General features: G+C 56.6%; 4 protein-coding genes across 4 annotated transcripts; 2 read left to right on the top strand and 2 right to left on the bottom strand.

Moving 5' to 3' along the window:
• Window positions 1–691: 691 nt before the first annotated feature.
• On the bottom strand, window positions 692–2,790 carry BJ171DRAFT_222270 (uncharacterized protein). The gene is made up of 4 exons (XM_053106504.1): window positions 2,496–2,790; window positions 1,777–2,286; window positions 1,322–1,678; window positions 692–1,179 (listed from the first exon to the last, which is right to left on the bottom strand). Exons 1-4 carry the CDS (start codon window positions 2,751–2,753, stop codon window positions 922–924), a joined length of 1,383 nt encoding a protein of 460 aa, XP_052963183.1. The 5' UTR covers window positions 2,754–2,790; the 3' UTR covers window positions 692–921.
• Window positions 2,791–3,924: 1,134 nt separating this feature from the next.
• BJ171DRAFT_222078 (armadillo-type protein) lies at window positions 3,925–6,682 on the top strand. The gene is made up of 11 exons (XM_053106503.1): window positions 3,925–4,092; window positions 4,205–4,286; window positions 4,385–4,450; window positions 4,565–4,738; window positions 4,917–5,027; window positions 5,308–5,395; window positions 5,539–5,828; window positions 6,004–6,105; window positions 6,193–6,285; window positions 6,435–6,455; window positions 6,556–6,682. The coding sequence occupies exons 1-11, from the start codon at window positions 4,083–4,085 to the stop codon at window positions 6,563–6,565; spliced, it is 1,047 nt and encodes a 348-aa protein (XP_052963182.1). The 5' UTR covers window positions 3,925–4,082; the 3' UTR covers window positions 6,566–6,682.
• Window positions 6,683–6,877: 195 nt separating this feature from the next.
• BJ171DRAFT_405477 (uncharacterized protein) lies at window positions 6,878–7,138 on the bottom strand (the record flags this gene model as incomplete). The annotated part of the gene is made up of 1 exon (XM_053107234.1): window positions 6,878–7,138. A coding segment is annotated over one exon (261 nt), but the record flags the coding sequence as incomplete, so codon positions are not given.
• A 721-nt stretch (window positions 7,139–7,859) lies between these two features.
• On the top strand, window positions 7,860–15,736 carry BJ171DRAFT_427982 (uncharacterized protein; the record flags this gene model as incomplete). The annotated part of the gene is made up of 22 exons (XM_053107836.1): window positions 7,860–8,334; window positions 8,563–8,708; window positions 8,813–8,997; window positions 9,216–9,522; window positions 9,607–9,776; window positions 9,897–10,170; window positions 10,353–10,678; window positions 10,780–10,992; window positions 11,142–11,420; window positions 11,521–11,827; window positions 12,133–12,264; window positions 12,366–12,505; window positions 12,617–12,819; window positions 12,895–13,050; window positions 13,154–13,602; window positions 13,736–14,192; window positions 14,313–14,425; window positions 14,551–14,791; window positions 14,883–15,007; window positions 15,158–15,217; window positions 15,347–15,499; window positions 15,593–15,736. 22 exons carry the CDS (start codon window positions 7,860–7,862, stop codon window positions 15,734–15,736), a joined length of 5,055 nt encoding a protein of 1,684 aa, XP_052963180.1.
• Window positions 15,737–16,279: the final 543 nt, after the last annotated feature.

Below are 16,279 nucleotides of genomic sequence, written 5' to 3'. Positions count from 1 at the left end.
ACATCGCATCAGCAGAGCCCAGCTCCTCAATCTGGGAGGAGAGGTCTTCAAACTCCTCGATGTAGCGGGTCACAGAACCACGCTGCACGAGAGAGTATAGCTTGTCACGGGCAATGAGTTCAGCATTGGGGCTGCCGAAGCGGCGACGGAGGCGGTCCTTGAAGTCGTCAAACACACCTTCGCTCTGCTCGTCGAACCCTTGGCGGCGGTACCAACGGTACGCCTGGTCCTTTAAGCAGAGCTTGGCGGCGACGATGTGGTGGGTGGGGGCGACTTGGGCAGCATCGAGGTAGTCCTCGAGTTGCTGCAGCCAGTCCTCCACCGAGGAGGAGCGGCTCTTCCCAGTAAACACTGGGGCACGGAAGGTCTTGAGGAAGGCTTCCGGAAGTGGGCGGGGGTTGCTCATGGCAGGGGCAGGCTCCAGGGACAGAGAGGAGAGTCGGTCGGCAAGAGAGGCGGGATCCAGCTTGAGGATCTAGAAAGAGGACAAACAGGACGAAAACAAGACGAGGATTTCCGATGCTACCATGTAACGTCCACTACTGGGACGTTGGGGCAAGACGGGGAGGGAGGGGGTACAAGACAAGACAGGACGGGGCAGAACAGGGCGGTGCTAGGCTACTCTAGCGGACGGGTGAGCTCGGGGAGCACTTACGTTTATTCACGATAAAACCGAACTCCAGACAAACGGGGGGAACGGGGGCAACCCGCAGGTATACCCTGCGGTGGCCTGCCTGCGGTGCGTGAAAACGCAAAGCGCAGCACAGGTCACGACCCACTGCGCCGCGCAGTACGCGCAGTACGCGCAGCACAGCGTCGGAGATACCATCTCCTACACAACGTCCAGCTCGTCTTTCGAGTCCCTTGAGTTGCAGTAGTAGCACACGCGCATGTGGTCCTCGGTGCCCGCCTGATACTTCTTCAGCTTTGCAGGGTTGCGTCTGGACGAGCCGGCACTTGTCCGAGGCTGCTCCTGAGATGAATCCAGCAAGAGCATCCGACGGTTTCCTTCAAATTCTTCACTTGACATCGAAGCATCAGAATACGATTGGTCGTTCTGGTGGACACGGCCAGCGATCGACCTGACTGGAGAAGCCCCGTCGTCTTCCGAGTCCGAGACGACAGCCATATTGCGGTGCTTGACCGTTGGCTTCGACCTTTGGCTGCGCTGATTTCCTGCTGCTGACAAAGTTGAGATGACCTGCTGTCCTGAATCAACCACCTCGGTCTCCATGAATCCAGGGTCCGAGTCCGCAACGTAGCCAGGCATATCAACATCCATATCAGCTTCTGGGTGCTGCTGGGCAGTATGCGTATCTACCGCTGCCTGGTCCTCGTCATCAGATTCGTAGCTGATGGGGAGCGACTTGTGACGCTTCGGAAGCGGTGCTTTTGCAGGTGTGCCTGCAGGAGAGCCGGCTCGCTTTGGGAAGGGCTTTGGACTCGCCCCCTTTGACAGGGCCCTTGGGTCGGCTTTCTTTTGCACAGAATCTGGCGCACTCTTCTTCGACAGAGGATTTGCAGCAGTTTGCCGCTGGGAACCCGCAGAGCCGCCGAGTCGAGACGGCGCATTTACAGAGAATGGAACCGTGGTGCGTTCGCGTCGATCTTTCCGTGGCCCAGCTGTTTCAAACTCAATCAGGAGGTCGACATACTTGTTCATATGATTTATCCGCTCCTGATGGTCGGGAGAATCAACGGGGTCAGCTCAAGATGCAAGGTATCCCACAGCATGGCGGACGGAGGAGTAGTCACACTTTTTTCTCCAAGACTCACCCAGGTTTCGACGCCATCGGACCAAAGGACGCAGTAGAAAGCGTCGCCGATATTGGTGGACCGCTGTGTCAAGACCTTCACCGGGATTGGCTCGGCTACTACTGGCTCTGGGACGGGTGCTTCGACGACGGACATTGGTGGCGACGGCGATGGAGGCCGAGGTGGCTTGGACACAGAGTCGCTGGGTGGGTAGGGGCGCAGTCGATCCAAAGCCATCGTCTCTTCATCGGGCGGATTGCGGCAGCGATTGACAATCGCAGCAGAAGGCTTTGACTTGGAGGCTTGCTGGGTTGCGCCGTTGCTGGCCCGGGACGAACCCGCGGTGTCTTCTTGCTCCTCAGCGGCATTATCGGGTGTCCGACGTTTGCGCGGGGTTTGGCTGTCTTCGCTCTTTAGTTTTTTCTCTTTTTTGCGCTTCTTGAGCTTGGAGCGCCTGAATTCCGCGATCAGCTCGGGACAGGATGTGTCTTCGTGGGGAATCCACTCGTTCCACGACTCGTCCCATCCTTTCTGCAAACCAATGAAGACACGAATAGGGTCTTCAGCATGAGCAACACACTTGATCTCCACCACATACCCAGGACTCCTGTTTGTGAGCAATGGGAGGAGCCTTGGCCCGCGACTACCAATCGGGCCTGCCGATCTGGGCCGTCTGGAGGAACACCGACACTCGTGTCGATGGACGATGGGATCTCGAGACGCATCCCGATCGGACTCACCCATTTAATGTAGTATAGAGTCCGCCCGTGCTTGTCTTTCTTCTCGTCCAAGATTGCCTCAACCTCGTAGCCATCTTCGTCCTCGCTTCGTTCCGAAGCTGGCTCGGCTCTGGCTGAGGCCGCTTCGTCGACGGTGTCTTGGTGGTCGCGGCGAGTGGAGTCGGCGTCCTTGGTCCGGCCGGAGCTGCTCGAGGGCGGGATATCTCTGTGGGGCCCTCGGCTGCCGGAGGCTCTCGGCTGATCGCGCTGGTCGGCCATGCTCGGTCTGGTGTCGGGGTCTGGGCGACGATCGAGGGTGCGCTGTTTGGCCAAGCAGCGGCAGAGCAGCGCGGGTTATATATCACATCACGTGCCCGGCTGGATCTGTGGCTCGATCCGCGGCTGGATCCGCGGCTGGATCCGGCTCCTCTGTCTGCGTCCTCGCGCAACCCACTTGCTTGCACAAGCTCGCCCTCCGCCTTTTGCCGGCATCAACGACCACCACCCAGGCCCCATCTGCCTCTGTGCGCCGGCTTGCAGACTGCTTCCTCTGGAATCCGAGCGCAGGACAACACCGCCAAACACACGCTGGTCCAGGCCGGTCCTTTTTTTTGCATCCCGTTTTTTTTTTGACGCTGTTGCCCCGGCACTCCCGCACAAATGGCAAACGCGGACGACGCCGATGTGTCGATCATCGCGCCCATCGTGGCTTCTCACAACAGCCACATGGACGAGCAGACACTGGCTATCCGAGCCAGAGTTATCCCCTGGGAGGTATATCAGTCGATGCTGCATCGTGTGTGCATCACGTCGACACAGCCACTGCATCGCAAGGGCCTGGGCTGCCCTCGAATATCAGAAGGCGGTCGTGGCAACGAGTCCTCCCCGAGTGCCTTTCGATGGGTTCGCCCGAACATGCTGCCAGATGCCTGACCTATACCTCCTTCTCGACGGCGCTCTGGCATGTGTCTCGCACCCGACACTCCGGCCCACAGGGATACCAACGCGCATCCTTGATCACTGAGGACGAGTTGATGCAGATCCGGCAGTACGAGAAGAACCCCGATAAAGCCCTTGCCGAGGTGCGCATCAATCCACGCCGTCGCATTCTACGATTCCACTGGCAGCAGCGCATGGGTGGTTCAGGTTCAGGTGGTTCAGGTGCTGCAGTCCCTCGGTACTTGCGGGCGCGTGGCTCTATGGAAGCTGCTCGATATTTCGCGGATGTTATGGATTTGCATCCGAAACCTCATCCGGGACAATCGTGTGGCCTCGGCTCTTGTTCCAAATGATCACCGCATCCGTCCTCTGCCCCACAGCCGTTATGCCCTTCTGTTGATGCATGCCATCACACCTGATTCACACCTTCGCACCGATGGCGGCTATCCGATGCTTGCCATGCCTGTGGTGACCCGTGGATGGTTTTTATGGGGGCGAACAAGTGGCTAACGACTGTCTCGGACTCGATCTCCTGGCCGGATACGCGATGCCAATCCATACCCCGCCCGAATCCAGGCCGGCGAGCGCTATGTGCTGCTTTTCTTGAACCTGTTGCAGAAGCTCGTGCGCACCGACACCATCCAGAACATTCTGGTGATCATCGACGATATGCTTCAGAGTGAGTTGTATTCGCGAGCGATCCAAGGCACATATCGTGCTAATCTGGCCGCGAAGCTGGGAAGTCTCATTTCGCGACCCTGTCTTCGCCACGTTACCTACGATCTCCTCAGAGGATAGCGAGCGAGCATCGATCTTCTTCAAGATTGCAGAGCAGGCCAATGACTCGAATCTGCCGTACGCTCCCTTTGTCAAGTAAGTGTGATGGCCACCAACCCGCACCCTCCGTTGCGTCATGCGGAGCTGCACCAGATGCGGGCTCTCATGCCGAACTCGGCGAACAATATCGATAGACTCCTCAAGAAGGACGACGAGTATCTCCAGCTGAAGGCTGCCAAGATTGCAACGTTCTTGCTGCTGTGAGTTGAATTCGTTCAAACTCCCATATTGGCGGACCGCCACTGCGAGGATTGCTGGGCGCCAGAGCGCTGCAAGGATAGCACTGAAAAATCTTTGTATATGTGGCTCCGCAGTGAGCAAACGACGCCCGTCAAGTACGATCCGTCGGAACTGTTCGCGTGGACTATCAACCAGATGAGCGCGCCCAACCAGAACGTCGTCGACATTGCTGTGCAACTGGTCCAGTCGCTCCTCTCAATTGTCAACTACCGGCCTCTGTTCTTCCAGACCCAGCGTGGTGTTAGCAGGCAAGCCGTCGCGACTATTTCTCGGCCGTGTTGTGTCGGCGCACGTTCCAATGTTATTGTTTAGCCCGGCCGACTGTGCTGCTGTTTTGTGGTGCTAACTCACGGCCGGTCCCATCCGACCCAAACCCGCTCTCTCGACCCCATGCGACTTGCCGTTCGACTCTTTTCGACAACATAGCCTGGTCGACATCTTGAAGCGAGGCAACCCCAGTGCGCAGATGCAGTATCAAGTCATTTACAACTTCTGGCTGTTGTCCTTTGACGAAGATGTCGCCGCGGAGATCCAGAGGTAGGCACGGTTTCCAGCTGAGTGCACCTGGAGCGCCGGGCTCCTGGTGCTGGACGGTGTGTGTAGCTTCCAAAGTATGTCGAATCGACAGGTCAGAGGATCTGCCAGTCATGGATACGGCCAGCTGTGAGGGCAATAACCGAGGCCACAGCCAGGGGGCCGATAAGCGGACGCATTCACGACTTGAGTCGATGCGGGGAGCAAGCTTATTCGGTGGATCATGGGTGCTGACGCTGCTCCGCTCTGCTCTGCTGTGTTGCTGCTCTTGGCACTCATACAGAAAGCATGACATTGTGCCCGTCATGATTGATATTGCCAAGAGTGCCATCAAGGAAAAGGTTGTCCGAGTCGTCATCTCCACGTTTGTGGTATGTATACGGACAGTGACTGGCTCTCGAAGAGCGCCATACCCGAGTGATAGTCCTGAATGGATTCGATATCTGTTGTCGCGGCCGTGCCCCATCGAGCCCGCGCTTACGCTGGGTCCTCACTCCACTTTGGATTCCCTTAGAATCTGCTTGTCAAGGCACCGGAGGAGAACTTGATGGCCATGCTGGCCCACAAGGTGCTCAATCTCTCTGAGACCCTCAGCTCGCGCAAGTGGTCGGACACCGAGATTGCCGACGATCTGGAGTTTATCAAGGAAAAGCTTCAGACCAACGTCGCCAACCTCAGCACCTTTGACGAGTACTCTGCCGAGGTGCGATCGGGGGCCCTGAGCTGGTCGCCCCCCCATATTTCGGAGCAGTTCTGGAAGCAAAACGCATCGCGACTGAACGACAAGGACTTTGAACTCCTGAGGTACCTTTGCGGATGAATGGTTGGCAGCTGTTGGTGGACTGCTCTTGGACTGCACCGCCCTTTGAATGACCAATCCTGGTTCCGCCGTGGATACCACGATGACAAGGCTTGGGAACCGATCGCCCTGTCTGACACCTTGACCTGTGTACTGCGGGGCGGGGCATCATCACTATAGAATGCTTTCGAGGCTGCTCGCTACATCTGCCAATCCGGTCGTCCTTGCTGTCGCCGCGCACGATATCGGCCAGTATGTCAAGTATGCGACCAACGGCAAGAGGTAAGAATGCGTCGCCTGCAACCCCTGCTGTCCGACAGCACTGACAGCGGTCGAATCTTGATGTGTTTGCCTCGGTCTCTTTTCTAGGCATGTGCAGGAGATCGGCGCCAAGACACAGATCATGGAGCTCATGGCGCACGAGAACCAAGATGTGCGCTACCAGGCCCTTCTGGCCGTCCAGTATGTGCTATCTCCGTTCGGAGGGGTGGGCCCGGCTGCGATGCTTTCCTGCGATGCTTTCCTACGCCTCTTGCAAAGAACCATGCCGACAGTTCGCGTGCTCCTGATCTAACTGAGCTGTTTCTTTTGAATCTTGGCCGGCCGTTCAGGAAATACATGGCGCACGCATGGTAAGTGACGAGCATTCTCACCGGATTCGGGCGGCGATGACGCATATACCGAGACTGACTCTGTCTTGCATGCTCATGCATGCTCCCCCTGGCATCATAGGGAGTACTGAGGACTCTGTCGGTGCCACATGGGGCCGAGGGCGATATCTTTCGCTCTGAAGTGCCTGATCTCGCTGTGCTGAATGCTGCTCGCCGCCTTTGGGGCGTCTACGTTCATTCGCATCTGACTGATCAGACCGCTCTGATACATGCGACATCAGAGTCGTCGTTATATTGGCTTGGCGAGCCAAGGACATCCAGGCCGCATCTCGTGCGAGCCGGGCTGGGTGGAAAATACAGCCATCTCAGTGCAGATCCACGACGACGCCCTCCTTGGTTGTGACGGTGAAGACCTCGGAGGTCACAATGTCCTTGAGCTGGGTACCTTTGAAGTTGACGGTGGCGACAATGTCGTTGTTGCCGACGATGGGGAAGGTCATCTCGGCTCTTCCCTTCAGGGTGTTGGCAAAGCCTTTCGCAGGGGCCACTGCGGGATCGAAGCGGATGTTGGAGCCGAGCAACTCGATGGCCCGGGGATCATTCTGAACGGCAAAGAGAACGCCCTTGAAGAAGGTCGAGCCGACCAGCTGCGAGTTCACCGACCGGGAGTAGATGTAGTACCATATACCGATGCCCATCGTGCCAAAGAACGATAGCGGTGCAATGTGCCGCCGAAACGAGCGAGGAATCGACATGGCCGGGGGTTGGGGGGTGAGCGATGCGTAGCGGGTTCGGGTTCGGGTTCGGGTTCCGTCTCGGGTTCGGGCGAGGATGGATAAGATTCTCGTTGATGCTGATGTGCGTGTGGCAATGGGGCTAGTGTCGTTTCAATCGGCCTGGATCTTGCTGGCAGGTCAAAGCGGCGGGGAGATGAGCGCAAACGCAGGCAGATCGATCCAGCAGGCGCCCCAGGACAACAAACGCAAAATCCGCCCAGGCGCGACGACCAAGTCCCGAGATCCGAGACCTGCCCGCCCGACCGCCCGCTGGGCCATCATGCGCTCTGGGTGTCGTCCGGCGAACGACCGCCGGCCGATATGCTCGGCATCGTCGCGGAGCCTTTGGGCGTCTGCAGGGCGAGAGGCAGCTCGCAGACGACGGCCCGGGTCTCGTCGCCTCGCTCAGTTGTGTCGCCGATCTTCTCTGGCAGGGATGCTTGATTCCGGCACAGGAGCGATGTGGCCCGGTAGTGCCTGGGCGGCAAATGCCCAAGCGTAAGCGGCTGCAGGATAGCCGCCGGCGCTCGCCCGTCTTCGTTCATCGCCATCGCCATCATCGCCATCGCCATCGTTTTCGCCATCGTTTTCGCACCGTCACCCGCACCGTCGCTCGCACTGTTCGTCGCATCCGCGAGCGTTCAACGTCATGTCGCATCTGCTGTCTCGGTGGCTCAACTCGGACATCAGGCTGTCCGTGCAGGTCTCGCCGACCGGGCTCGACGACGCATTCTGCTCGGGGTATCTTCTGGCCGAGCTGCTCAACCGGTTCGATCTCATCGAACTCAACAATCAGTTCTCCTCGACGTACTCGGTCGAGTCGTCCATCAAGAACTTTACCCTCCTCGAGAAGGCCCTGCGTGAGAAACTCGACATCCATCTGTCCTCGAACGAGGCATACGATCTCATCCAGGCCAAGCCCGGATGCGCTGCGAAACTGCTCTACCAGATCAAGGTTGCGCTTTCGCGATACAAGGCGCATCCCGATGCGGTTCGTCGCAGCAGCCTCGCTGCAAGCAAGGCCAAGGCCTCGTCGGCCGTCGACGGGCACGTCGACTCGGGGTATTTCATGTCGCCGTTGGATGCCGATATTGCCGAGGCTTCCTACCCGTCCAGTCCACAGGGTAAGCACTGCCGGCAGCGGATACGAGCGCGGCGTGCCATTGCTCATGCGTTTTGCGGGTGCGGCAGCTGTCTGGGGATAAGATGGCCCTATGTGGCATGGAGGGTCTGCAAGCATGCGGCTCCTTGCACATCCAAAGCAGGAGCGGCTGGGCGAAGACATCGGAGCCAGGAGCACCCGTGGGAACGCGCGAGAGACCGAGCATCATGTTGATCGCTGCGACCCGCAGATACCGGCGTGCCAACCAGCGTCTATCCTGAGCCCCATCCAAAGCGACTCTACAACGAAAAGGAGCACGAGTTTTTCGCCGAAATGCTGCGGTCCAAGCTGCGGAACTGCGACCGCGCGGGCTACAAACTCAAGCCCAAGTCCAAGGTGAGTTTGCTTAAGCGGTGCTCGTTACTTCCCTGGCACAAGCTCTCCAAGAAACGCGGACACGAATATGGATTACTTTCCCTGACGATGTGATCTGCGGGCAGGACGTCTTGACGGCACGAACGCCTCGCGAACAGCCAACTCGGATCAAGAAGCCTCTGCTCGTCATCAAGGAGAACACCCACAAGGGCCGCAAGTCACCCCGGCCGGCTGCGACGGTGGCCGACGATGAGATCCCGGCCCTCCCGGTCAAGGCCATCAAACCTGTGGGCACATCGCCGACGACTCTGTTTGAGCTCTCGGAGCGTGCGCGTGCTGAGGCCAAAATCAAGCGCGATGCCGAGATCGCACAGGTACCCATTGTTGATCTCCCGAACCGCCATGGTCTGCTGTCATGGCGGCAGTCTTGAGCCAGAGTCATCTGCATTCATTTGATTACACTGCGGTTTGAATGATTTTGGAGGCCCAGGGAGCGGCTCCCGGACTACTCTTGTCGCTGACTGTGAGCCTTTCCTTCCAGGCACGGCGTGCGCATTTGATGGGGGCCATCCAGCGGGACATTGACCGGTTCGAGCTGCAGCACATGTACAAGCCCAAAGATCCGGCCGCGCTTGTCGAGACGGCCGATGTCGCCGGAATAGAGAATGGCGAGTCGTCGAGACCCGAGACCCCGGGTGACTCCCATGACATCTCAAAGTTCATTTCGCTCAAAGCAAGCATGGAGCCATCCATCCACATGAAGACTCTAGCCAGCCTGCTACCCTCGAGCGATGCTAGCGAGCTCAAAAGCCAGGCCTATCTCGAAAAGATCCGTGTAAGTGGCGAATCGCGAAACACATATTGCGCTGCAAATGATCCTCCCGCCTACTGAGCCGAGACTCTCCACACCACCACATAGATCAAGAAGCTCGAGGAACAGGTGGCCAAGAAGGATCGCGAGCAGCGCCGTCGCCGGGTCCTTCTCAACCAGCAAAAGATTCAAGAAGATATCGAGAAGACCCAGATTGAGCAAATCATCCTGTCGAGTCTGATGCGTCAGTCAAAGCAAGAGAGGAGGATTGCTGAGCAGTACGTAGTGCGTCCGGCTAGCTATCGACGGGGCCCTTGTCTGCAGCACTGATCGAGCCATGGATCTCCACAGGCTCCTTCGAGGTATAGGCAAAGCTGACTCGGATGATTTATCCATAGATTGATGTGTGTTCGGCATGAAAAGGAAGTGATGAAGAACAACCGCATATTCCGCGAGAACCAGTACGCTGAACGGCGCCAGCGGGACTATGAGCTCGCTCTTGAGCGTGAGTACGAGCTTGCCGAGCTGGCACGACAGGAGTATAACCGCCAAACGGCGCTGCAGCTCGAGCAGCACAAGAGCATCCTCAACATGAAGGCAGAGAAGAAGCATCGGAAAAATACGATGATTTGTCTCGAGATCGTGAACCAGATCGTCGACCTGTCCGTCAGGGTATGTTCTGCTTGATGTATCGCCCCATATTTCACAGAATGCGCTCTCAAGCATGTGGCGCCATCGTATAAGCAGCTCTATCTGGTGGCCGAGTTGCTGACATATAACACCCGTACTTGACACATCCTGAACGATGTAACCGATTGCTGATCACACTCTGTTGGCGACGTGCCGAAATCCAGATCTCCGAGTACCGAACCTACAACGACCGCAACGAACTCCCAAAAAAGCTGCTTCGGGAGTGGAAGACTTTGTTCCTATCGAGCCAGCCGGTCCAGAATCGATATGAAATCGTCATCGAAGTGGACAGGATCAGCATCCAGGAACCCACACAGACGATGGCGAACGAGATTCCATCGATCGAGCTCCCCACCGTCAGCACCACGGATATTGGTGGCGATGTGGATCCGGACATTATCAAGGGTGTCCAGATCCTGGACGAACAAGAGTTTACTGACTATCTCCATGGCGAGGGCGACTGGATGTTCCCGATCTCAGAAAGGTATTCGTTCTCGCTCACGGGCAATGTGGGGCACACGGCAAGCGGGATTATTTGCGACTGACGTTTGTGCGGCCGAATGGACATAGCGCCGAAAACGCAAAAATCAGCAACGAGCTTCTCGCCGTACTGGTCAACAATATCTTGGAAAGCACGATGGCCCCCGAGCCGACCAACGAAACCCCAATCTTGCCACTTGTGCCCATCCGTCTTGCTCTGTTGGGAAAGCCGTTTGCTGGCAAGCACACAATGGCCCGCAAACTAGCCTCCATTTACTCGCTCAAGGTGTTGCTGGTTGACGAGCTGGTCCAAGAGGCCATTCGGTATGATTTGCTTTCGAGTGGCTTCCATGCAGGTGGAATTTTCAGAGGCTATGGAGAGTGACTACAGAGCACTCCGTGCTGTTCGGCGGGTTTGTGCCGCTTCCCATGAGTCCGGCGATGCATGCTCACAGTGCCGGTTCGTGTTTCAGCCTGGCCGATGTCAGCGACAAACCGAGACCCTTGAGCAGTATGGATCGAAAAGGCGGCAAGAAGCCAGCGGCCTCCAAGGGCCAGATTGGGGCCAAGCTACAGCTCTCGATGCTCGAGGGCGGGACGGCGGATGACAATCTTGTGGTCTCCCTTGTGGTTGATGCTATCCGCAAGGCCACTCCGAGCGACGATAATCCGATTTCCTCTGGTGGCTGGGTCTTGGTGGACTTTCCCGCAAATCGCAATCAGGCACAGCTTCTCGAGAAGGAGCTCTCTGGGTAGGGTTCCTTCTAAGCATCGAGGGTGGATAGCACGATGAGACAAAGCAAACTGTGACCTCCAGAGACTTACCTACGCCAAACTCTCCATGGCATGTAGCTATGAGGATCCCAAGCCAGTCAAGCTGGGCAACCTCAAGCGAACGCCAAAGGAAAAGACAAAGGAGAAAGAAAAGGAAGCCAAGTCCAAGGGCGACAAGGAGGATCGCCGACGCTCCATGATTGCGCCTTTGACGGACAACAAGATCGAGACCAAGCTGCCAGCAGCAGTGAGCGGCATCGATGCCGTCCTGTTGCTTGACATCGACAACGAAACATCGTTCAAGCGCATGGCCGGCCGACGGGTGGACACCATAACGGGGGATAACTACCATCTCGAGTTGAATGCGCCTCCGGTGAACAATCCGGTAAGCAACGCTGTCCATTCCTGGGTACCGCCGTATCATGGCCCTATCGATAGTAGTCGTGGGAACCTTGACGGTGTCACCAAAGTCTTCTGGTTGCGTATTTCGGTCTCTCGATGGAACTATCGCGAATCGGCTTTGCGCTTCCGGAGCGATTCCTTGGTTGTTGTCGACCATTTTGTCGCATGTACCCAGCCCAGCCCCGCCAAGCTGACATTGTGCAAATGTGTGAATCTGTTAATATTGCTGGGTTGTCTCTTGATCGATTCTGCGAAAAACTGACGACAAACTCTTGGTCTCTCTATCAGGGAACGTACGACAGACTCTTTGTGTCCGAGAGCGAGGGAAACAGCGACACACAGTTGCAGTACCAGATCGCAGCATTCGAGGAACAGGAGGAGCTGCTCAAAGATTGGTTCTCGCGATTTAACAATCTCCATGTAGGTTTGACAGAATACGACTGGAATATCCTCGCTTTGACCGGCGTGGATGTGTGAGCGTGCGGATGAGGATACTTGCTTAAGTAGCGACCAATCCCCAGAATATCGATGCAGCGAAGGACCTCGACATGGCGTTTGCCGACGTCAATGCGTACACTGCGGAACTGATCAAGCGCAAAGAAAAGGAGAAGGAAGAGAGAGACAAGGAGCTGGAGCGGCAGGCCGAACAGAAGAAAGCCGAGTGCATCAAGGAAGAAGGTATGACGAACCGATTGACCGAGATGCCCTTGACCCCGAATAACGCCGCGGACTCTGTGCTTTGATATCCAGAAGAAGCAGAAGTGGCACCGAGCGAAGAGGCGCCTGATGCGAAACAAACCAACACCGAGTCCGCCGATAACAAGAAGAGAGACGACGACAAAAAGTCCAAGGACGGCAAGCCCGCTTCGGGCAAGGGACGTGCGCCCAGCGCAGGCGCCAAGTCGGGCTCGAGAGGTGGCAGCGCACCGAACGACAAGGGTCGCATCTCCAGTGCCTCCAAAGACAAAGACAAAGGTGAGTGGCTGCAGCAACGACTCGGCGCATACTTTCGGAGAACGCGCTGACGCTGGGTTCTCGACATGGGCACAGAGGGCAAGCGGGTGCAGACACCCGGAACATCGGGTCCAGAGCCCTTGGCGATATTGGAGAACATCCCCGATCCGATTCTCCCGGTGATCTCGCGGCCAACGACAGCAGAAGGCAAGAAAATGCCATCAAAGGAGTTTGCAGAGGTCCTAGCAGACCGTAAGTATCTCGATGGCGCTGTGCCTGTCCTCTCCGCTGTATCGATGTGCTCTTCAGCCCTTTCTGACGATTTGGCGATCTGATTATCCAAAACCCATTCCAGAATGGTCAACACTAGAGAGCACATATACGGATGCCCTCAAGTTTGCCTTCCGATCCTTGCGGCGCGAGCGCGAGGCTATGATTCGCCACTTTTACAAGTGCAAAGTTGACTTCAAGGCCTTCCTGGAAAGACCCGATCGGAAGCAGTCCTTGGTTCAGCTCTTTCAGACCGAATACAACCAAATCGAAGACGACTTGCGGTCAGACCTGGATGCCAAAGCTGAGATTCACCAGCGTGCCGAGGACCTGCGCGAGAAACTCTGGGACATCAGCGATACGCGGAAGGACGAGGCCGAGGCCGAGCGGCTGATGATCATCGAGGACAAATGGGTCGAGGACCACTTTGCAATCATGACCAACATTTACATCACCATCATCCAAGCCGAAGTGGACCGATTCTGCGGGACACGCCAACTTGTGCTCGACTACTACCGAGACAGCACCGCCATGGTGAGTTACATGCGTGTGGCAGTGCTGGTCGTGAAGTGTACGATGCAATATCAGAGTTGCTCGGTGGTTGACAGGACAAAGCGGGCGGCTTGCTGAAGGAGTTGATGGACCATCTGTGCCTCTCGATCATCAGACCTTGTCCGAATCGACCAAGGCACCCATCAAGATCCCCATGTTGAGTCTGAGCTCTCAGCCTCCGATCGACATTGGCTCAGCGCTGATTTCAACGTCATCGGACAATCTCCAAAAATCGCACAAGCGGGAGGCCACCAGCGCCTCGGCTGCCGGTGGCGTGAGTACAGGTGCCGGAGGAAAAGGGGGAAAAAACCTCAGCGTCGCCGCAGCACCGCCCAACTCTTCGACCTCCAAGAAATTGGCACCGAGCACAGCATCCAAGGCCGTCGACGCCAAGCACGTCGATAAGGACCACGCCCCTGGCGATGCCGACGTCGGTCTCTTCTCTGATATCCAGAACGCAATTGAGATGGCGATGACGGCTCTCTCGCACCACGACGACAGCGCCAAGGAGGAAAGCAACAAAAAGATCGACAAGAAGAAACCGGCAGCCGCAGACTCGCCCGACCAGAAAGGTAGGAGCGCATGGATGGGTGCAGAAGCTTCATGCAAGAGGTGCGACGCCTCGAAGCCACCCCGGTCGTTGCTCTGACACTTATTGATCGCCCACGTCCGTGCTCCGGATACCGCTTCAGTCGAACCCGAGCCCGAGCTCTCGTCAGATATCCAAAAGATCTTTGATATCGAGGACGCAATATTTCACAAAAAAATGGATCGCATCAAGCAACATGCCAGCGACCATCTGAAGGTATGTGGGCACGCATCGGTTTTTCTCGTGCGCACGGGACTTGTGCGGCTCAAAGGTGTGTCGCTGCTGCTTGGCAGCATCCGCTGATTCCAGCTCACCACTGTTGCGGCACACTGTGCATGTAGGAGCTCCGCAACAAAGGAATCGAGGTGTACAGTCTGCTCGACGAATGGATTGGAATGCGTTTCCAGGCCGAGATGGATGCCATCAAGGAGATGCTCGTTGTTATCAAGGATGCAATCGAGTCAGAGAGTCGCCTGCCCAACGAGCTCGTTCTGGAAGGCGAAAAGTTCAAGGTCGACTACAACGTCATGACATACGAACCCGAACCTGAGCCCCGACCCGAGAGCCCGGTCGAGAAGCCGCGTGCGTATCGTCCAAGGACACTATGATGCTCTGTCTGCTCGCCGAGCTGCAGAAACGAGTCACGACTAATCTGCTGTGTTCTCTCGTCTAGTGCCTGACCAGTTTACGGTCCTACAGCTGCTCAACCTGTGCTTGCAGTTTTATGAGCTTGGCCCAGGAGGCTTTGTCAGCTGCAAAGAGTTTGTCGACGGCATCCAGCGACTTGCGATGATTTCGGTGCGTCCCCATTCTTTCCAGCCCGGGCTTGAATCGTCTGATCGCTCCAAAGCTTTCTCAAAACGGGGGAGATCACGGCAAACGCCTCTGCTCGTTATCGACAAAATGCGCTATCGCCGCGGTACTAATTCATGATTCCATGTGCCCCAGGTTGGAATGGACATCCTTCCAGAGTACTATCTCTCGGCCGACATGGCGCAGCTCCAGCAGGTGGGCCATTGGCATATGGAGAGTCTAAAGATTGATCCTTCTGACGTATTGTGGATGGTCTGCACGCTATTCGTCTCGAACGATATGGCTTCATCTCAGTCGCTAACCGTCAGCACGGGCGAACATTAGGTTGCCGTTTTGTTGGATCCGTATCAGACTGGATATGTCAACTGGAGAAAGTTCTTGATCTGCAACGCCAGAATCCTGCCCATTCCTGCGGTCTACCAGCTCATATATTTGCGCACGACTTACCGATTGTGCTCGTCCTTTGCAGACGGAAAGGTAGGGGCAGCCTCTGAAGGCTCGAATCATGCCGATGACTGCGGGTGTTTTTGGTCCGGTGCGATGCTTAAATATCCTCGTACGTATATCTAGGTCAGTAAAGATGATTTTATGAAGACACCACTTTGGTTCGAGGACGAATCCGACGACCCGCTCGCTGCAGACGATGGCACAACTGCCAAGTTCAATCGCCCCTCCAAGCTCAAGCATGCGCTATTCTGTGAGTTGCGGCTGTAACTGCGGCGGTGTTGAGCTTGGCTGTCCGAGGTCGGAAGCGACCGCCATATGAACGGACGCTGATCGAGATTGAATGTCGCGGGACGATAGACTTTTTCAGCACGCCTGCTGTAGCCGAGCCGAGCCCATCAGCCGCTCCGGTAGACACCAGTTTGCCGCTAGAGCCCGAGGAAAGCATGCCCGAGAAGCCGAGCGAAGAACAACAACAACAACAACAGCAACAGCAGCAGCAGCAACAGCAACAACAGCAACAACAGCAACAACAGCAACAACAGCAGCCTACCGATGATGGGGAGCTTTTTAAACTTGAGAATGCCCCTTCGAGCGACTCGCCGCAGGTTGATGCTGTTGCGCCAGGGGCTCCAAGAAAGTTCCGGGGCGCCGCTATCTTGGGCGAGCACGACAGGCTTCCAGACGATCCTGCGTTGGTGTTCGATGTGGACTCGTTCCTGTTGATGGCGTGTTCGGACGAGAATCCCAAAGTGGCTTTGCAAAAGCTCTTTGCCCTCCAGGCCGACCAAGAAGACAGCGGAATCACGATGG

This window comes from Polychytrium aggregatum (genome assembly GCF_025602895.1).
Source record: "Polychytrium aggregatum strain JEL109 chromosome Unknown BJ171scaffold_43, whole genome shotgun sequence".
NCBI classification, from domain to species: domain Eukaryota; kingdom Fungi; phylum Chytridiomycota; class Chytridiomycetes; order Polychytriales; genus Polychytrium; species Polychytrium aggregatum.
Note: the sequence above shows the minus strand (reverse complement) of the source record. Positions and strands in the feature narration are given on the sequence as shown.